General features: G+C 38.6%; 1 protein-coding gene across 10 annotated transcripts in view; it reads right to left on the reverse strand.

Moving 5' to 3' along the window:
• The window catches only part of zswim8 (zinc finger, SWIM-type containing 8), a 71,237-nt gene that overhangs the window by 30,451 nt on the left and 17,851 nt on the right, over nucleotides 1-22,935 (reverse strand). For all 10 annotated transcript variants that reach the window (XR_008807542.1, XM_056256315.1, XM_056256314.1 and 7 more), the window contains 12 exons: nucleotides 22,410-22,582; nucleotides 15,547-15,654; nucleotides 14,999-15,080; nucleotides 14,765-14,885; nucleotides 12,204-12,405; nucleotides 11,776-11,951; nucleotides 10,395-11,628; nucleotides 9,022-9,153; nucleotides 8,742-8,921; nucleotides 3,563-3,746; nucleotides 3,357-3,455; nucleotides 3,113-3,237 (listed from right to left, as the gene is read on the reverse strand). Coding sequence is in view for 9 of the 10 variants with exons in the window: in XM_056256315.1 (XP_056112290.1) it covers nucleotides 3,113-3,237; nucleotides 3,357-3,455; nucleotides 3,563-3,746; nucleotides 8,742-8,921; nucleotides 9,022-9,153; nucleotides 10,395-11,628; nucleotides 11,776-11,951; nucleotides 12,204-12,405; nucleotides 14,765-14,885; nucleotides 14,999-15,080; nucleotides 15,547-15,654; nucleotides 22,410-22,582 (2,816 nt within the window). In the remaining variant the exon portion in view is untranslated. The remainder of the gene's footprint in view (nucleotides 1-3,112; nucleotides 3,238-3,356; nucleotides 3,456-3,562; nucleotides 3,747-8,741; nucleotides 8,922-9,021; nucleotides 9,154-10,394; nucleotides 11,629-11,775; nucleotides 11,952-12,203; nucleotides 12,406-14,764; nucleotides 14,886-14,998; nucleotides 15,081-15,546; nucleotides 15,655-22,409; nucleotides 22,583-22,935) is intronic.

Here is a 22,935-nt window from a genome sequence, read left to right on the forward strand (position 1 = left end):
TTCTCGTCGCTTGATAAACTTATAGTTGAGCCACTGTAGGCACATGAAATATTTAAACATTTTCTTCAATGACTTTCTGGGCCGTCAAGTTGCACTCCCTTAGGAAGCCTATGTAGCAGTGATCCAGCTCTCAGATTTAATCAAAAATATCTTAATTTGTGTTCCGAACATGAACGAAGGTCTTACGGGGTTGGTACAGCATGAGGGTGAGTAATTAATGACTTAATTTTCATTTTTGGGTGAACTATCCCTTTAAGATGCGTTTTGGTTGATTGGATCACAAACTTGTCCACTTTCAACCACTTCCAGAGGTTGTTGAAAATGCATTTGAGCAGATGGCTTTCGTAGTGTAAAAACTGATGTCGTCAGATGTGTTCGAACAGCCACAAAACTAGAGCTGGGTTTCGATTCAAATTTCAAGAATCGATTCGATTCGATTCCGATTCTCAAGATCTTGAATCGATTATCATTATTCGATTCGATCCGATCGTACCGATTTTCGAGATTTAGATCAGTGTTTTTGTTTTTTTCCAGCTGTTACCTGAATTACAGGACTGTAGTTATGCAACATATTGATACTATTAGGCTATTATAGACATTTAACTGCTTGTTTTGAACTTCATGCATGTGTATTGAATGTTAAACAAGTTCATAATGATAACAAACAAGAATGTTTATCGTGGTGATTTGTAGCCTACAGAGGCTTCGCACAGACAGTGAATGAGAGAGATCGGCAGAGCGCGTGCGGATTACCTGCGTCTGTCTTTGAAGTCATATGCATTCGTGAAAAAGGTTGCCGTGTCAAAGGAAAGCGAAATATTTGTTGTATCATCCTTTTAACGTTCACGTCACGGGTATTTACCATAAATGCGCGTCAGGAGCAGCGCTGGTCACCATTCCACAGCGCGAGGAAGCCGCGGGGAAATAAAATCAGCGAGTCACGCATTGAATCAATGCCATATTGGTCTCTAATAAGTGAAGCATCAGCTTCAGCGTTACCCATGCGACGCATTGCTGCTCAGCTGAGCCTTGAAAAGTGGAACTCAAAGTTAAAAATAATTAACACCTTGTTTCATTACATCTCTTTTAATGAATCAGCTTTTTTGAACGTGTTCGTTGAATGAACGAATGACTCACTCAAAGCCCGTTGTTGTAACAGTGTGCGCGCTGAGTGAAAGCCTTTCAATGCGCATACAGGGATCTCCCAGTCGCGGCAAGTTAAAGTTCACGGGGAAAATGTAAGCCTATTATTAAATCAATCCTCTGAGTTACCTTCTTTAGAGATCTTTAGAAATTAATATGAAAATCGATTCAGAATTGGTGAATCGATTTTTTCAACACAGCCCTACACAAAACATAGCCTACTCTCCACCTACTGACTTAATGAGTAAACATTATGGGAAGTGCACTAGCCAGAAGGGATTCAAACTTTGTTGGCTCGAGACCCAGGTTTGGTTTGAAGATGAAAAACATACCAAGCACAATATTCTCTCAATTATTTCTGATTCTAAGTTAAACCACTTTAGGATTTAATAAAGACTCTTCGAAATTATTTAGCAAGCAATGACGGAGGAACAATCACAGCAGTGTGTGTGTCTAATTATTCCCATATTAATAATCCTCATACATTTGCCAATTATACACATTTGTAAATAAACCCCCCATTAGTAACTTTTAGCTTTGTAGTCAATTAATTTAAGAACTTGCAATTTTAACATTATAATTGTTGTGGTAAGCTTAGAATTGAACTAAAAGTTCAATTCCTTGTGAAGGTGAAATTAGCAACCTTAAAAACACTATGTTTCCAATCATTAGGGGCCTGTTTAAATCTGGTCACTTCATGCGTTTTTACTGATCAGATAGCTATCTGATTTATCAAAGTGATTCCATTTACATCTGGTCATATAAATGTGTTTTCGCAAAACTGATATAAATCCGATCTTCAATTCCTGCGCTATATGCAGATTTAATGGAGTTCACGTCACAGAAAGCAAAAGATATGAGCTGGAATTTATTGATCATCAGCTAATTTCAAAATCAAAGACTGCAATAGGAAAACGGCAACAGCACTGGTAAGATCATTTAGTTTCTTTACTTTTAATGAAGATCATTGTGTGTTAAGCGTCTGCGACTGACTTTCACTTTGATTTGCGATAGTTTGCACGTTGGCTTGATGAAAAGAGTAAACAGCCCCATATAGAGCATTATGTGTTTTGCATTTACATGCATTAATTCATGCATGTCTAAAACAAACTCATTGTGTTTGAATACTAATGTCTGGTTGAAGTTATGCAGGCTATCAACTAAGAAAGCAATATGGAATGACAAAATCACAACTGAAACTTTACAATGCCACCACAGATACATTTATACAACTTATCAAACTAAACTATTTTAGAAGATGTATTGAGCATACATAGTTATTTAAAAAGAAGCTTAACTTAATTCAACGCTGAAAAGCAATTACGTTATCGAAAACAGTTTCTGTGATCCGTGGAGGGTGCACTAATATTTTCAGTGGCGCTTTAACACGAAACTTGTGAATATTCATGTAATCTCCGCCCAGTATCACCAAAATGTCAGACACCATATATTTTAAAACACTGGTTCTGAGCAGCGGTTTCTGCGCAAAGAGTTTAACAATGCTCACAATGCGGATCAAAGATAATTTACGGGCTGGAGTAAGCGTGTTTTCAAGTTTTTATGGACATATTTCATATACTCTAGTGCTCTAAACATGAACCAGCACTGTGTATGCGCATATATTTAATCACGTCTTCTTCAAATGAAATATATGTGCAAATAAGGTATTTATTCAATGTTATCCACATTATATTTCATCAGCAATAGCATTTTTAACTTTTGTAATGATACGTTTGGTCATTGACTTTTAAATGCATCATTATGCAAATTACAAAGACACGAGGAGAGTTCTCAGCATGAGAACCCACAAGTTCTCAGCATCAAGACCCATGACTGGCAGACCAACGTACTATTACATTTCTCTGAAATGGTAGGAAATTAAATTAAATTGAATGTGGAGGATTTTAACTGTGACAAGATGACTGACAGGGCAGTTTTAACGGTGACAGGATAACTCCAAAAGACTTGCCTTTTTAAGCTTGCTTTGGTCATCTTTATAGGTAATCATCAGTGCTAGAGCCAAGTCTCCTTTTTCTCTCCGTGTGCCTTCACATAGCAGAGGATGCTCTGCCTCACTGACCGTTGTCTTCATACCTGATAGAAAAAAAAAAGTTAAAGAAAAGGAGAGACAATTGAAACACAGAATGAAAGAATATCTTCGACAAAACTGCTGGTTGGTTTTTTTTTTTTTTTTCACATAAATTGACTCTCACCAAGAGCTGCAACAGCAGCCTCAAATCCCAGCTCCTCATCACCAGGCATTTCATTGTTACGGTTCCGGCTAGGAGGTCGAGAGCCCGTGGGAGAGACCACTGCAAGAGGCAAGTGATAAGAAAAAAAATATGAAAAATGAGCATGGGGATTTGGGGGCTTTTAAAGAGCATTTTTAAAACTGTTGGATAAGGTCGGTGTGACTTACCAGGGGTGCAGAGCACGTCAAATATGAAGCTTGCCAGCATGAGAGGCAGAACCGGACGATAGTCGCAGAAGTTTCCATCACGGAGCTGCTCTGCTCTGTCCCTTATGGAAGTCATTTCTACAAGACCCAGAGGAATCTTCTTCAGGAGAGCCACTACCTCGGACTCCTGATATGCCAGCTTCACCTAACACAAGAGCACAGTAGTTTAGAATTCTGGGACAAAAAAACACTCCACTGCACATCTTTGAAATCAGGCATGTGACGGCCCATGGGTTTCTTGTTTCTGTCAGGATGTTTGGGTGTGTCTTTGTGTTTGCAGGGTGAACTTCCTGGTGGAGTGGAGCTGAGGCCATCACGCAGATCGGAGTCAGCTGGCCACTGTCTCTAGATGGCATAAAACCCGCCCCTTCCTGATTGTCGCGGGCTGGACTGTTTGTTCTGTTGCTTGTCCCCAGCATGGCGTTCCCTTTTGTTTTTGTTGTGTTCCGTTTGTTTGAATAACTGGCATTATTGCCATATATATATACTCTTTTCTAATGATTTATTATTTGTTAAGTTAATCTATACTTTTGTTAATAAATATTCTTTTTTTGGTATTCCCTTGAGTGTGGTTTCCTCTATTTGTTGTGGCTTTTGAGCTGGGCCATAACAAATTGGGGGCTCGTCCAACTTGGAAATTATGCTGTTAACAGGGTGTAATTTATGTACGTTTTTTTCGGGGTTTCTTTGGGCCGTTAAAACGGTGAGTAGGAGCGCGTTTTTGTAAATTAGTGCCTTGACTGGATGTCTAACTGCGGGAAGAGGACGCGCTAAATGTGGGTTTTCCCAGCTGGTGACGTCTAGTCTGGAATTTTTTTGGGGGGAAACCGGCGTAAGGGAATTAACCAGGTGATGGAGTCGTTGGTGCAAGTTTTTTCTGTCTGCAGAATAGTCCCGGGACAAGGAAGGTAAGTGTTGACCTTTTCTTTTGCGCAAATGTGTAAATTGAGCTAGTTCCCCTGTAGGTATAGCGCATGTTCCTCTTTAGGATTCGTGTGCATCTGAATGTAGTCCGGGGTGAAAGTGGTTGGAGCGGTTGTCTCGGGAGCACGTCCGTTGTTGTGGCGAAGTTGCCAGCTTGCTGGTCGCTTAACCAAACTTCTGGGTTTTAGTGCATAAATACCTGCCACAAGGAACCCCTGAAGACTAGGGTTGAGTTATGTAGATTGGGTTAGGTAGTTTAGAGGGGACGCTCAGTTTATGAGGTTACTTTGGTTTGTGTTGCGCATTAGTTAGGTCAATACTATACGTTCTTTTGTTTACCGGGGACTGATTGCTGTATTGTTCAGGTGTTAATCATGGCAGGTATCGATGATTTTATTGCTGTTCCCTCGGATGAATTTTTGGATCAGTGTACTAGGGATCAGTTGTTAAAGATAGCTGATCATTATAAAATCAGTGTGGGCGACAGGAGGTTAAAAGAAAATGTTAGATCTATTATACGGGCACATTTGTATGACATGGATGTTTTAACGCCTGTACGAAAAGCACATAGTCCTAGTGAGTTGGCTTTGGATGAGTTTTCTCAGAATGTATCTCCTGGTGTAGCTTTAAATTTCGAACAGCAAAAAGAAATATTCTCCCTTGAGTGTGGTTTCCTCTATTTGTTGTGGCTTTTGAGCTGGGCCATAACAGGCATCAAAACATTACAATGTATTTTTAGTTTGTGGTTTGTTATATTGTGTGTTAATAGAAGTGCTCAAATCTCTGGATTTTGTGTACACCTCGTTAAATTATATTACTTAGCATTATTTTTTATATTTATGCATGAATACATACATTTTAATATGAGGAGCTCTTTTCCAAAACGCTATAAATCCATTTCAATAGTTTTCAGGAAAATTACATTTTTTACCTAGACCTGCACATTTTGTGAATATTCAATATATCCTGTAAAAATGTTTTTTTTTGCTCAGTTTGAACATGTTGAACAATGATTATTAAATCGATGATAAATTCAAAGTTAAATTTTTTTTTTAAACGCTATAAATCCATCATTTTTTCCCCAAAAATGGATGGTTTGTCTTTTAAAAACAAAACAAAAAAATAACAACAACACGTTCAAGACGTTTGTAAAGTTTTTGTCATTAAAACGCTCTTGTATGTAGGACTAATTTCTTGCGCATCTAATCCCATGCCTCCGTTGCTAATTCCAAAACGTCATTTTAGAGTTAGTAACGGAGGATTGAGCCACTGATAGCAGACTAAATGCTGGACACACTTAACGACTGGCTGAAACACTCTCTGACTGTTTCCATCGGCTGCAGCAGATTTTACACACCGACTGTGAACACAGACTGAACGTGCTGAACACGCGTTTGGGCATGATCAATCATAACAAAGTATCAAATTACATTCATAACCGCCCTTACAATAAGTGTGTCCTCGGCTTTATGCAGTTATTAATGCAGTTATTAGAGAGAGAGAGAGAGAGAGAGAGAGAGAGAGAGAGAGAGAGAGAGAGAGAGAGAGAGAGAGAGAGAGAGAGAGAGAGAGAGAGAGAGAGAGAGAGAGAGAGAGAGAGAGAGGCATGTGCGTCAATATTATTATTTATTAATTAACTCAATTCGTTTTAATTAGTTCGTTCATGTTTTTTTTTTTCTTCTAATATTGACAGTAGACTAGCCTAATAAATGAAACACAAAGTCCTATTAACAAGTATAGGCCTATCAATAATTATTTATTTGTTATAGCCTATTATCTGCATTAATTACGAAAACCCGTGCAGCAGGACTATCAATGTATTTGGCCTATATTCGGTTTAATTTGATTGATTATAGATAGGACTATATACTTTATTTATTAAAATTAAACTGCATGTTTCCATTGATTGTGAAGTTAGACATCGAAAATGGCAGATCAAGCGCATGGGCTACATGTTTTTTCTTGTTATGAATTGTATTATATTTTCCGTTATGACAGTTGACTACGCGAAGTGATAGGGAACGGTAATATCGTCAAGACCTGCCTGGAACTACTTTAGTCGTGCGTTTCCCTGAAAATAATTGCACACCTTAGAACGTTCCTCAACCAATCAGATTCAAGCATTCAACTGCCCTGTAGTATAATATAAATTAAATAAGTGCAAATGCATGAAATAAATAAAAGCCAAACAAAATAAAACTAAATAGTAAAACTAAATAGTAAAAATACAATAAATATTTCCAATGTCATGTTCCAATATTGTCCACCACATAAAACAAATAATTTAAAGATAACACGCATACAAATACCAGTCCTTAAAGGAGAACTCCGGCGCAAAATGAACCTTTGGTCTAATTACACATTGTTACCTAGTCAACCGTTATCTGAGATTTGTTTTCATGATTATCGAATGTAAATAGTTTTATCTCTACAAACAGTTTAGCCTATAAAGCTAGTATAACGCTAGTATATTGGGCATAGTGTAATGACAAATAAAAATCGCTTGTTAATACCACTAACAAGGCTCAAAATAGCCCCACACTAACACGGTAGCATAATGAGGGTCCCTACCTTCAAACCGAAGCATTGAGAACTTTGTCAGTGTCCAGACAGTTTAATAAGAAGATATTTTAAACATACAGTCAACTTCGCGTATACAGGCAGGAGCCATCTTTGAAATACAGCCCTTACCAGTCGATCTACGAACGCCGATCCAAGCCTGCTGTTCGAGCTCACCTTATCACAACTTATAGCTCGTTCACATTCTCACCAGCGCACTTGGATCGGCGTTCGTAGATCGACTGGTAAAGGCTGTATTTCAAAGATGGCTTCTGCCTGTATACACGAAGTTGACTGTATGTTTAAAATATCTTCTTATTAAACTGTCTGTACACTTACAAAGTTCTCAATGCTTCGGTTTGAAGGTAGGGACCCTCATTATGCTACCGTGTTAGTGTGGGTCTATTTTCAGCCTTGTTAGTGGTATTAACAAGCGATTTTTATTTGTCATTACACTATGCCCAATATACTAGCGTTATACTAGCTTTATAGGCTAAACTGTTTTTAGAGATAAAACTATTTACATTCGATAATCATGAAAACAAATCTCAGATAACGGTTGACTAGGTAACAATGTGTAATTAGACCAAAGGTTCATTTTGCGCCGGAGTTCTCCTTTAAATACAACGTTAAAAATGCATTCAAATCATTTAGTAACACATTTAGGCTAATAGTCATTCAGTGCCGAACCTGAAAAAAGCAATGATAGTAATAACAATATTCAGGTGTTGTAGACATTAAATAAGTGCATTTAGTTTCATATTTGTTAAAATATTATGATGTTATTTTTTTCCCCATCTATGTTGATTATGAAAAGTGAACAGCATGAGTAAGATAGGATGCGCAATATATCGATAGACATGGTCAGACATGATTTTGGTCACTTAATTAAGTTTTGTTTTGTAGAAAGCTTTTCTTTAAAGTGAATTTGTATAAATTGTATCTTAATTTTAATAAAAAAAATGTCATCAACCAATTGCCTGGATTTAATAAATAAGAAGCAAATATACTATATAATCATGACATGGAGGCTCGGGCGCGGTCACTTGCATTGCACGTGAACTGGAGCGCATCTCATCATAAATTAAACGAAACTCAGGGTATGCCTCACAGACATGAGAAATATATCTATATAGAAAGCTTGTAATGTCTTTAAACAAAACAATTAAAAATGAAAATAAATAGGATACTCTCTGATTATGTAATCCATTACATGCATTTCTCCCTATAGGCGTGTTCACACAGAGACATGTTGGATTGCGTAGAACGCTCACCGAATTCTGATTTGTCGAGAGGATGTATCGCGTTTAGGCTAAAAATAGGTTATCTCGGTTTGGAAAGGAACTGCATCTTGCAGTACATTTTAAACAAGGAAATATAGTGATTTGGCATGAAACGTTGATGGAACAGTGAATTGGTTCAGTACACAGCAAAATGACATGACAAACTTTTTTTTTTTAAATGGCGTTTATCGCGTTTTGGAAAAGAGCTCTTCATATAATATAAAACATGTAAATAATTTTATACCACTAAAATACAATAAAGTTAGAATAAAATAAAAACTGATATTACACTTCAAAACCAGACACATCCCTAACCACAAACTATACTGTCTACTAGCAGATCATCAGATTTATGAGATTGACATCTGCTTTACCTCCAGAGCTTTAGTAGAAGCAGGAGGTCTCTGCAGCTCCAGGGAAAACATGCCAGTGTTGAAGGCCAGGTTATGGAGCTCCAGCCTCTCACTCAACACAGTCAGCAGAAAGGCTACTTTAGACAGGGTGTTAGTGGCCACCTGCGTCTGTTTACTGGTCGACACCTTGCTCTTTTTACCCTAAACAAGACAAGGAGATAACCATTTTCAAAGGTGAGCACCGGTATGATTGTATGTCACAGCTGAAACCTCTGGGAAATGAAAAAGACTATTTCGGTACCTTTGTCTGTGGCTGCTCCACCTTCAGGTCAGGCGGATTAGACAGAAGATCTCGAGCAAGTTCAACAGCCAGTCGGCAAGCATCATTACTGTAGCCGTGAGCATAGAGAGCCTCAGCACAGGCAAACAGTACCTGCAACACACCATTATACATTTGAAAACCGTTTAAAGTTCTGTGCAATTCAATTGAAAATTTTTAATTGTGGTCAAGCCATGAAACTATTTTGCAACATTTTCATCATATAATTATAAAGCAGACAGTTCCAGTACTTGATTATGATTGGCTGTGCTGCCTTTAGAGCCATTGTGAAATACTCTATAAACATACACGTGTGACCTCATTAAATCAGTATTACTGCAGCATTGCATCTGTGTGTTCCATGGCAACCATTCTACTAAACACTGCTGAAGAACTACATTGCTTGATGGAAGGATTATTATTTGTTCATAAATTATTCATTGTTTTTCTTGCCGTTTAAAAAAAAAATTTATTAAACCATGCCATTTGTGTGCATGTGTGTATATATACACACAACCCGGCCCAAAAAAAAAGTCACTGTTTGGGTTTAAAAAGGCAAATGCTTAAGAGTCTATGTTTGGATTATTATTGCAGTGATTATTGAGTTTCTAGCATGTTATATGTGTGGCAACAGTTCTTCTAACCCTAATTGATGGAGTGTGTAGCTTTTAATTTCTGTAGGCCATATTCCAGGATTAATACACAAGGAGTCTGACAACAGCCGGTATGATCTGATCTCACCACCATCAAGTCTGTCTGTGATTACATGAATAAACAGAAAAAACTGAGGCAGACTAAATCCAGAAGAACGGCGGCAACATCTGCAAGATGCATGAAGAAACCTACCTACAAAGCTACAGTACTGTGAAAAGTTTTAGACACGTGTAAAAATACTGTAAAGTCAGGATGCTTTCTAAAATAATGGCATAAACCGATTTTATTTATCAATTAACTTCTAACTAAGTTAATCAAATCAATATTTGGTGTGACCACCCTTTGCGTTTAAAACAGCTTTTGTCTTAGCTACACTTTATTGTAGTTTTTAAGGTAGCTTTGTAGGTAGGTTACTTCAACCATCTTGGAGATGTTGCCACAGTTCTTCTGGATTTCTTCATGTAATCACAGAGAGACTCGATGGTGGTGAGATCAGATCATACCGGCTGTTGTCAGACTCCTTGTGCATGCAAAAAACTCACTGGATTATTACAATAATGGCAAAACAAAATTTTGAACGGAAGCTTTTCTAACAGAAGCTATTAGAAGATGCACGGTCACATTTAGCTCTTGTTCAGTGTTAATTTGGAACGCTACTTTTAGGCAGTGCTCCAGTACTTTACAAGGGGGGGGAAATTCACCTCCATCCTGCCCTCCTGTTCCAGAGGTTTAATCCCAGCAAAGATGTCTGGCTCTTCCTCATGGTTGCCGTCTGCAACCCCTCTATCCGCTCCCTCTTCTGAGGCAGCGCTAAGATAGTAGGCTTGATAGTCATCTTCACCCACAGCATCTGCCCCTGCTGCTGCCTCAGCCGCCTGAGGTCCTGGGGCCCCTGAAGCTCCACTTCCATCTCCCTCTCTGCGGCCCCGCTGAGCCTGGCTGGGGAGCGCCGCACAGGGCAGAGCATCGTCTACAGGGTCCTCATCTCCTCCGGTTTCATCCAGGTCTGCCTCCACCTCCACCTCCACCTCTTTCTCCATAGCTACCACTACTGGGGTTGCAATGGAGCTCTCCTTTGAAAAGCAGGCATGGGCATCAGCAGCAGAGGGCATGGCAGCATGTGCCACATGTTTCGTCTCAAAAGCACGCTCTTTTGAAACGTTACCGCTGGTGTATTTGAGTGGCTCACGGAGCAACGGGCTGGGTGAAGGCAGCATCTCGGGAGGAGGAGGAAGGAAATCGAAGGTGTTGCAGGCCTCTGCCCCGAGCGCCAGGCTGGAGCCATCATCCAGACTCAGCTCTGCCATGTCAGGCTCTAGAGAGCTGTCCTCACTGCTGGTTCGCCGCTTTGCGCCAGGGTGTTTCCCACTGACACCACTCGAACTTCCACACGAGCCCTTGTTGCTCTGCGTTAGCTTGGCCTTACTACCAGCTGATGGAGAGGAGCTGTTGGCTTTATACATGCCTTTACCTCCCTCCTGAAGTGAGAGAGAGACCCTGCCACCCAGACAAACCAGAACGCCTCCGCTGTTCACGCCAGACACTCCTTTCCTCTTGCTCACAATGGTCTCCTTAGGGCGGACAGCCACCTCCTGCTGGGGAAGATGTGAGTTACTCCTTGACTTGTGTTCAGAGGAAGAACCTTCTGAGGAGCCACCACGAGTGCCATCTCCTGATTCCCCACCAGTCCCAGCTTTAATGCCCCGCTGCTGCTGCATTGCCCTGGCCCAACAAAAGGAAGCGTTTTTCTTATCTGCGCTGCAATAGGTGATGCCAGGTAAAGGGTAGGCCACTTCCCAGTTGAAGTAGCAGCATTCAACAGCTGGTTTGAAGCCCTGGAAGAGTTTGTCCAGAGACTTGCGGTGCTGCCCTCGTTTCACGATCTCTATTACCTTCAGGTGCCACTGCTTCAGCTGGGCGGCAAGCTCCAAGCGCCTGAGGAGTCGCAAAAGGTGAAAAACATTACCTTACCTAATTTATGAAAAATACAGCCACAAATCTTTGAGCAATTCTAGATCAACATCACAACAAATGAGAATCACTAGTACTTTAGAGCTTAACCAGCTATACAAAATTGCTCACCTCTGGGGACTCATGGTAGGGTCTAACACTGCCAGTCTCCATAAGACAACCATCTCATCACACATACTGGCACATGCATGTGCAGCGACCTCTGTCTGCCCATTACTTCGACCTGTGTGCCCGCTGGCACTGCTGTGAGAGGCGGATGTCCTCACACTGTACCACCAACCAATGATCTTGAAGAACAAAAAGAGCAATAGAGTATCATTAGAATAAAAAAAATATTATTTAAGTGTTGAGTTTAAAATGCACCTCCAATCCAATATTAATACAGTCAACAACTACATATTTAATTTCCTTCTGAAATAAAATAAAATGGTTTGAATGCAGGCACAAATGTGACAAGTGTTTTCAACAGGATGATGCAATTTTTTACACTTGAAACAGTCACCCTGAGGTGTGAAGTGTGGCCGAGTCAGGTTTGGTACCTGTTCATGGGTGAGACACTGTTCGGTGAGTATCTCTAACAGAGGTGCAGCGTTGCTGTCTCTCCTCTTAAACATCTCTCTGACAATGGACAGAAGGTTCCAGATGCCCTCTGGCTCTCTACCTCGCAGGGGCCTCAGCAGACAAGCCCATTCAGCAGCTGCCGGAGGCTCGGTGGACGACAGGTACATGGAGTTCACATCACTAAGAACAACAAGGGACAAAATAGAACAGTTATGTTTGTGGCCCTTGTAATATACTAAGACGGTCTATATAAAAATATGTTTTGATCATTATTAAAATACAAATCAATATTGGATCAAACAAGTCTCACAAAGTAGGCTAGTTTTAAATACATAAATATAGTCTTGAGATAAGGGACAAAACATGTCATACACACAAAAGCCCTATTTATGCTATTATGGAGCGACGATAGTGGAGATCGAGAGAGGACAGGCCTGGACTTTTGTGTTGAGGTTTTTATGTTTTATTATGTGAGAGCAGTCGTCCGTGAGGGGCTGCTGTCTTTTACTTTCGTTTTGTTGTTGATTTATTTTATGTCATTAAAGTCTTTAAATGTTCTCAAATTCAACTGAAAATGCAACTTTTAATGACTTCTGCAGTCTCAAAATGATTCAACTCCCTGAATAGAATCCCTCACAATAGCACAAATCTGCAAAACAGGTGTCGTCTCATGCAAACCTGATGCAACTAATCAAGGGCTTCATTAGTTGCCCCAGGTGTGCTTGAGCCAAAACACATGAAATGCCTGAACTGACTAGGTTAAGTGTCACGTTTGACTGCATGTTAGAAATATGGCTGGTCAACATGCATAAGAATGGTCCAAAATGTTAAGAGAAGATATCATCGCCCTTCACAAACAAGAAACAGGATAAAAAAAGATAGCGAAGGCACTAAATGTTCCTAGAGACACCATTGGAAGCATAGCTTGCAAGTCCAAAATGAAAGGAACAGTGGTTACACTACCTGGACGGGGTATCAAGCTATCAACGGCTGCAACCATGCCGATCTAAGGCGGCATGTTCAGAAAAACCCTAGAGTGATTGCAAAAGACCAGCAGCAAGACTTGGTGGTAACAGGCATAAATCTTGGCATTTTTTATGTATTTATTAAGGCAGCTACAACTAAGGGGAAAAAAACTAAATTGCTCCACTGTACAACGTGGTTAAGGCAGAAAAATATTCAGTTTTGTCAATTCCGTCAGATGTCAACTCCACCAGGTTTTATGGAGTTGACAAGTGCTCACAAAACTTTTTTCTTTTTTTTCATATGGGGATTTATTCTAATATTGTTTCATGATTTTATTTACATATATATTTGGCCTGATATACATGCCTTATATAAACAGCATCTTTACATCTACTGTCACCATGAAATCAAAATTGATGATACTTATTTTTTTATGGAATATTGCCGTTCTTATAAATAATTCTGTACACATCTTTTTTTTTTACTTTCTTTTTTTACAACCTGTCACTCACATGAGATCACAGCAATAGCAAATGGACTGACGTAATGGACTTCATAGAGATTGAACTTGTCCAATGGCATTTCTCACTGTTTAAGCCATGCAAGTCAGGCACAAATAAAATGTACGTAATCGATGCGTTTTAAAGACAGGCTACAGATTCTTTGGATCCACAATGGGAACATTTCTGTTGCTGGAACCTAAAATAAGCTTCTTGTATTCTGTGAGCTACTGAAGACCCATAATGAGACATACTGCACTGCTAAAAAAAAGAAAAACAAACCACTGGAAGGATTGTTTTATTAATTTAAATATTAGTGTAAAAATTAGTTAGTTGTCTTAATTTGTTGTCTTGTCAATCAGTTGTTGTAAACTTCAGTTGAACCTTTGTCAACTCCCTCAGTATTTAACACTGTCAGATGAAGGTTTCTGATCATTTTTAAGAAATATTTTATTCTTTTTCCATTTATTGTGTTAAAATATTAAAACATCAACTGAACTACATGATATAATGTCTGATTTACTTAAGAAAATTGGTTATATACGTTTAAAATTTAAAAGGAGGGTAGAGAATTAAGGAATTTAACCCATTAATTTTTTTTAGAAAATGTATTTTTTCCACTTAGCTCCTTTACTGAACACCATTATTACATAATTGATGACTTTACATCTTTTTGGATGGATCAAATTAAAATAGCATGATTTTTAATGCGTCTGACGGAGTTGACAAATTAAGTTATAAAGTGAATAAATGTACATTTTTAGAAAAGGAACATTTTCAGTTCATTAGCTGAGACCTTAGTCTACAAATAAATAATTGTATAATTAATGTATTAATAAATAATAAAAACTAACTTCTAAAACATGTTTTGTCCCTTATCTCAAGAATCAGTGATATATGTACACACTCTAGCTTGTGAGGTATATTCTTTATTCACACAAATAAAATAAAAAATGTCTGAAAAAGTACCCCCAAAACCCATGTATGCCTGTTTGGGAAACACTGGTTTAGAACACAGATGACAACAGTAAACTGTGCAACACTGTAGATAGTACCAGGCTGGTTGCCTTTACCTAAACACAACCGGTGAGGGGCCACAGAACTTGTGCAAGGTCTTCTTTATGTTGTCACTTAGGGTGGACTCATCTAGATACCAGGTGCTCTGGTCAGACGCTGAAGGGCCAGCAGTAGGATCTGTTGAACCAATCGTTAGAAAAGAAAAATGAGGATTTACAAGGTCTGCATATCTTCAGAGAAAATTAGACATTTAGAAATTCATGAATTGTGGTTTGTAGGTCAATGCATACCCGGGGCTCCACACACGGTGTTAATAGCGGTAGACTGGGAGGAAAGAAGCTCATCCAAAAGACGCTGAGCTGTCGGCAAGATCTGCAGATACAAAAGAGCGAATCACAATAAAGCCAGAAATTAATTTAAACATCAGATGAGAAATTATCTGATAAAAGTTTTTTTATTAATATTTAAGCAATAAAAAAATGTGTTTAATATAATGTTATATACAAGTAACAATATTAGATTATGATGGCATAATACATAGTATAAAACAATAAAACATTAGCATTTACCACATAAATATTATTGGTAATAAATGTTTTCTGCCTCATACTGTACCAAGTATTTACAGAACCACACCGTAGTCATGAACACAGAACAATGATACAAACCGAACTGTGATAAATCTGAGCAGTCACAGCCCAATATGGACAATGAGGCCACTGTGTGCACTTCATCACAGTTATTTAGAGCTGTGCAAAGACACTTTAAAGCTCAGAGAAACCACGGGCAACCAGACCATGTCAATTTATAAGAACAAATAAAAAACCGCATGCCTCACCTGCTGTGGGAGTTCACTGATGAGGTATTGTGCAAACTTCTGGAGTTGATCCCGTTGTAACCTGGACAGGGACTCTGACACAGGTGCTCGAAGACACACAGCAGAAGCCTATAGCCAAACACAAATTACTGATATTTGAAGCTGGCAGACATAACTGAAATTAAGCTCCAGTGCTTTAACCTACTCACTAGTGCAAACTAAACCGGGAGCAGGCTGCTCATTAGCAAACACTCTGTGCATTTCTAATGTATCTGGAGGCTTTGATGCCTTCAGGTGGATGTCCCAGTGTGCCGTCACCTGGTACTCCCTTCTGCTCGTGGTGGACACACATGCTGGAGAACCCCTCATTTGCAATTGGCCCATACATAATATATGAGCTCCAGATAGACATGCTTTGAGCCGATCAGATCTAATTCTCTCTTTAGCTCATAGTGAGATTATTAAAGAGAATGCAGAATGTCCCGTGGGGGAAGCATTGTGAACTACTGCAGTGAAATGTGTTGGCTGTGTCTGGGAGTTAGAAGATGGGGAGAGAGGAGGATGGATGAAGGACAGACTTGGAGAACTAAACTGAGGAGGATAGGGAGGACGGAAACGTTTAGGATTCCTGGACAACACGCGCCAGTATGACTGAGTGCCGAATAAGCCATGTGGCTGAGAGTCTAACTATGGGAGACCACATTCTTCCATACACAATATCAGACTGACCCTTCCGCAGACATTTCACACAAAATGTATTCTAACTTAGGGGGTTTTCAATCGTCTTGATTCCAAAGATCCTCATTATGATGATCTTTTTATGAGGGAGCCCCATCCCTCCTAAAATATAAAATGGATATATATATTTTATTCATTAAAACCTATTTATTAAGTGTGAGAAAGATGCTTAAGTTATAATAGTTAAAATTAACCTAAACATAAGGCCTTTTTAACGCCTTCCTGTAGCTCAAAGAGTAGATCATGGCACTAGTAACTCTAGCACTATGGGTTTAAATCCCAGGGAATGCATGAATTTTAAAATAAATAATGTATAGCTTAAATGTAATAAGTTACTGTGGATAAATGCACCTGCAAAAATGGATAAATATAAATAAAAGGCAGCTTTATGTTTTTTATTGTTATTAAAGGGATAGTTTACCCAAAAAAAAAAATTCTATAATTTACTCACTCTTATGTTGTTCCAAACCTGTATGAATTTCATGCTTCAGTTGAACTATAAAAGAAGATATTTTGAAGAATGTGGGTAACCAAAATTGACAGTAGCCATTGACTTCCATAGCATTTTTGGCTACCGTCAACTGTCTTGTTAGCAACATTCTTAAAAATATATTATTTTGTCTTCAGCAGAAGAAAGATACTCAAACAGGCGTGTAACAATATAAGGTGAGTAAATGACAGAATTTTCACTTTTGGATGAACTATCCCTTTTTTTTTTAAGAAAAAAAGAATTTATATTTATATATATATATATATATATATATATATATATATATATATATATATATATATATATATATATATATATATATATATATATATATATGTATATATATATAAATTAGGGGTGGAACGGTACACAGAAGTCACGGTTCGGTTCATACATCACGGTTCGGTACGATTTCGGTACAATGGAGGGAAAAGCAAAACAAAAATGCAGAACGCATTGTATTTTTTAAATAAGTTTTATTAATAAAGGCATAGAACCAGTTTATTTGTAGTGCACTGGCAATAGTTTAATATAATTAGTTTATTAATTAAATTAATAAAAAGACAAAAAGACCTTGCGATATGTTTGGTAATTGTACCTGAATTAATGTAAAATTATTTTGCTATATTTCAGATCAATATATTTGTTTTCCTTAATTTTAATTAACATTATTAATTAACAATGTAACATTATTCTCATCTGAATTATAAATAATTGATTTCTGTATAAAATAATACTACCATTAAAAACACATTCGATTTTCTTTTTTAATCAATGTAGAATGTGCAAGATTAGTGCTCCGAGGACAAGAAATGAAAACCAATGCAATATGATGAATGTCCAAAAGATGGGACTCACAGACTGTTTTGAAATAGAGTTGGATAAATATGTTTTGCTTTTAAAACAGTGTGTGTGTGTGTGTGTGTGTGTGTGTGTGTGTGTGTGTGTGTGTGTGTGTGTGTGTGTGTGTGTGTGTGTGTGTGTGTGATTTTGGTTGGGTGACAGTTGTAGGTTACAGTTTGGCAAGAGATTACAGTGTGACAAAAGCACAATGTTGTGTTTTATTGCTAGTGTACACAAATATAAGTAAACACTTTGCAGGTTTAATGATCTGTATGAACAAAATGACGGAATATGTTTTTTATGTTTCCACTGTTCGATCGCGCCCGCGCCTCTCTCTCTCTCGCGCGCGCGCGCGCGCGCACACACACACACACACACACACACACACACACACGCATTGCAATCTTGACATCGCAGCCTGTTCATTATGCGGTCACACCAAACGCGAATAGAGCGTCAAATTCGCGTCTATCGCGTCTAGTTCGACGCTAGTCCAAAGCGAATAGGACGCGAGTATAAAGCCAACGTTTGAAGTGAACGCGCGTTCAGAGCTAAGCCGATGGTACAGATTATGTGTCCCTAAAGAACCCGCGTATCTAACAGTAGTTCCGCATTACAATAATTAATTTGCACGTGCGTTTTATTTATTTTTATACCGTGTATTCTCCGTGTAAATTCGTGCACCGAACCGTGACGCCCGTACCGTTTCGGTTCAATACGAATACATGTACCGTTCCACCCCTAATATATATATATATATATATATATATATACACACACACTCACCTAAAGGATTATTAGGACCACCATACTAATACTGTGTTTGACCCCCTTTCGCCTTCAGAACTGCCTTAATTCTACGTGGCATTGATTCAACAAGGTGGTGAAAGCATTCTTTAGAAATGTTGGCCCATATTGATAGGACAGCATCTTGCAGTTGATGGACATTTGTGGGATGAACATCCAGGGCACGAAGCTCCCGTTCCACCACATCCCAAAGATGCTCTATTGGGTTGAGATCTGTGTCTGTGTCTCTGTGTGTGTGTCTCTGTGTGTGTGTGTGTGTGTGTGTGTGTGTGTGTGTGTGTGTGTGTGTGTGTGTGTGTGTGTGTGTGTGTGTGTGTGTGTGTGTGTGTGTGCGCGTGTATGTATATATAGTTAATTATTAGTTCATGCTAACTAATGTAGTTAACAAATGTTAACTAATGAACCTTATTGTAAAGTGTTACCCATTGAATAAATATAAATATTAAAATATAAAGCATTTTTTTCAATTTATTGTATTTGTGCGGCAATAAATATTGACTTTAAACAGTTGTACAGAAAGACTAAGGAAACTAAAACAATTTCAAATTTGGTAAATGTATTCTGTAAACTTTTTTTCAGGGACCTCCTCTGCAGATCTCAAACCCCCCATTCAATCTGACTATTATGGCAGTTTACTTCCTTTTCAAATTCAGGTACTGCAAATTTGTAAATGGCTTTGGGTGCTTGCAATATTCAACTTTAAGTAAATCGCAAATGTGAAAGTCACGAAAACTGGCTAAAAGACAGCATTCCAGCAAAAGGTTACCACATAATTACCCTGGTGGTTACTATTCCAAAGCAGTTTAGGGAAAATTGTGTTCATTTTGGTCAAGATAAGGACCCTTTGTAATGTTTTCAAATCAGGTCAGTTGAAATGTTTTTTAATCCTAGTTGAAACCAGCATAATTAGTATGGTGAGGAGATGTATTCATGCAATTTGAGCTGTGAGGACAGTCTGACAGCTAACTACATGGGGAAAAAACACATAAGCCCACTCAAATAGTTAAAGGGCATAGCGATGATGCAGAATGAGAGGTCTAATGACTGACACACAAAGTTTATCACTGGTGCATGCCTGTCTAGCTTCTCTATGTACAATATCATAAGTAATAAGTAATAATATTATAATATCCAGTAATATCAATAACTGTTTGAGTCTGTATCTTTCTTAATGTCATGTTCTGTTTAGGATTTAGAAATTTCTGCAGGAATGCATTATACTTTGTTATACTTTGTGACAATCTTTGAGATACTGTCGAGTAGGTGGGCTAAATGTCAAGCCTGAAGCATTTGAACTTCAGGCTGCAGGCTGTGATGTGAGAAAGTGATAGGTAACCTCATCAGACACCGGGCTCAACACGCAAAGAGGCAAATGAAGGGATTCTGCAGCAAGATATCAAGTCTTAAGTGTCAATGATTTACTGAAATTCCTGTGTGGCTGATAAATGGTCTCATATCATAGCAGAACTAAGAATATACTGTTTATTCAACTCACAATAGCATAATAGACTCTTAAAGCTGTTTGAAACGCACAGGAATGCACAATGATGGTAAATGCATTCAAATGAAACATTCTCAAAGCTTTTTGCCAATAAACGGTTTAAGATAAGAGACACCTACCCTACAAACATGGGCAAGCGTCATGTTGCAAACACTACCTAAAGAGTTTAATTCCTCCATTTTCCTTCACTTTTCCAAAATTACAATATTAAATTCAAATAAACACAATGGATATCTAGCGACAGCTATAAGAAACTAAACAGGGGAATTGTGTATTTGATATGAACAACAAAACCAAACCATGTGAGAAAAGCTTATGCAAAATAAGTTTGTTATAATTTCCCCCAACGGCAGCAAACAGAAGACAAAGCCCACATGCAAATGCTAAACGCCACCCACGGCCCGGGCCGCCAGGTCTATCTGACTGTGGCAGGCCCTGCTAAGGGGGGTGGGATATCACAGCAGTGCAGATCCTTCCCTCCACCCTCCTGACTCCACAGGGAGGCATCAAACCTAATCAAAAGCTTCTCAGTCCTCTCACGCCCACGGTCACTCCGCACAGATAGAAACCAAGAGAAAGTTCGTACATGTGCTGTACGTGAAATCTTCCCCACAGATACGTCCATCTGAAGCAGGCCATTGTGCGTATTAAAATTCCTGTGTATATGTCATTTTGAGAAACAATGAGAACTGTTGCCTTAAGTAGCTTGTTTTCTTTTAATGCATTCATTTCTTCGAACCTTAAGGGACAATCTTAACTATGCTACAAGCTCTGTATTTCACCCTAGATCAAATTCCAGCCTATACAAGGGTAATCTCTGTCATTGCACTTTACTTAAAAAGAAAAAAAAGAAAGAAATATGGAAAACTACGGAGCCCCCCTAGTCCCACTTTGTCAAAAAAAATTATTATAACTATCTCGTGGCCTCAAGATAAGTATCTCGGTTGAGGTATTGAGGTCACGAGATACTATCTTGAGGCCACGAGATACTATCTTGAGGCCACGAGAAAGTTATCTTGAGGCCACGAGATAGTTATCTTGAGGCCACGAGATAGTTATCTTGAGGCCACGAGATAGTTATAATTTTTTTGGACAAAGTGGGACTAGGGGGGCTCCGTAGTTTTCCGTATTTCTTTCTTTTTTTTCTTTTTTTTTTAAGTCTCGTACTATCTCGTAAGAAACTATCTCGAGGCCACGAGATACTATCTCGAGGCCACGAGATACTATCTCGAGGCCACGAGATACTATCTCGAGGCCACGAGATACTATCTCGAGGCCACGAGATACTATCTTGAGGCCACGAGATACTATCTTGAGGCCACGAGATACTATCTTGAGGCCACGAGATACTATCTTGAGGCCACGAGATACTATCTTGAGGCCACGAGATACTATCTTGAGGCCACGAGATACTTATCTTGAGGCCACGAGATACTTATCTTGAGGCCACGAGATACTATCTTGAGGCCACGAGATACTATCTTGAGGCCACGAGATACTATCTTGAGGCCACGAGATACTATCTTGAGGCCACGAGATACTATCTTGAGGCCACGAGTTACTTATCTTGAGGCCACGAGATAGTTATAATACAATTTTTTGACAAAGTGGGACTAGGGGGGCTCCGTAGAAAACAAATATCGGTGTTGGGGCAGAAACCTTGTATATCAATTTCTTGTCTTTTTTTTTTTTTTTTTTTTACAAATCGTTACTTTGGTCACCCTTTCTGTGGGTTTTGCAAATATTTAACCAATGAAAAGTTAAAAAAAAAAGAGCTTGAGACTAAACCTCATAACTCTATTGGATCCTCAAACTGTTGGTCAAACCTCAAAACTCCACCCGCCTCTATCGTGAATAAAGTGCCGTATGACGTTTTCTCTGCTTGTTTGCAATGCAAAGGGAAATAAAGAACTGGTTCTTTTGAATAAGTACAGCATTTTCTTTACTCAAGAAATTATACATATGGATGGACAGACAGACAGATGCTAATGTTTTATGTATTTGAGGAGCAGAGAAGAGTGTCTTAGGCTAGCATTTGTTGTCAAATTATAGTACTGTGCATAGCACTTTGTCTTTGTAACACACAATTTAAGCTTTATTTTGGTAAAATGTTAATATTACAATGACACATGCAAGTGTCTGACCATATTTAAAGCCACAATATCAACTCTGACAACGCAGTGCTTATTTAAAAAAAAAACAAAAAAAAACGTTTTTTCCATTTCCTGAAAAGTAGCGTTTTTGGAGAAACAAAGTTTCCGCCCAACAGCGACGATATACAATGTATTACGTTTCAGATTTGCTGAAAATTACATTTAACATTGATATTAAATAACTGCTTTTAAAAATTAACTTTGAGTGAGCATTAGCATTATCGATGTGTAAAAATAAAGCATGCACAATTAAATATCCTATTAAAAAAAACTCTAATATCATACAATAAATGATACAGATATACTATGTATCCCAAGCGAGAGGACAATGTGTGCATCTACAAACTCTTACATTGTGAATTCTGAAGAGGCAGAGGGCCACAACGTGGGCACACCATTTGGCTCCTGCTCCACAGGTGCAGCTGCAGGAAGTGATGCGGCAGCGGTCAAACATTACAGCCACATTGTAGGCTCCTTTTGATTGGCCAGCCTGGGGCGACACTACTGTGGCACTGAGGTGGAAACCTGTTTAAGGGAACAAAAGCATGTCAGTCTTTGGTAACGCATTTCAACACAAAACTAGTTCACATTCTCCTCACACTCTGGACAAAAATGCCCTTATTATTGGGGAGTTATTTGTTGTAAAATACTGTTTAATATGAAAACTTGTGCTTTGTTTTTAGAAGGATTATTCTGAAAACATCATATTTGCACCTGGTGCAAGGAAGTATTAAAAAAAATTGGGAAACATTAATGTTTAAAAGGCTGAGGGAGTTTGGTGACTGTAAGACTGAATGATAAAACAGCAATTGAACTGTACACAGACCATACAGGAAATGAAAGACATCTGAGATGGAAAGAGAGAAAGATAGAGTCCA

Source organism: Rhinichthys klamathensis, unplaced genomic scaffold, assembly GCF_029890125.1.
Source record: "Rhinichthys klamathensis goyatoka isolate OS25496 unplaced genomic scaffold, OSU_Roscu_1.1 h1tg000126l_1, whole genome shotgun sequence".
Taxonomy (NCBI): Eukaryota; Metazoa; Chordata; class Actinopteri; order Cypriniformes; family Leuciscidae; genus Rhinichthys; species Rhinichthys klamathensis.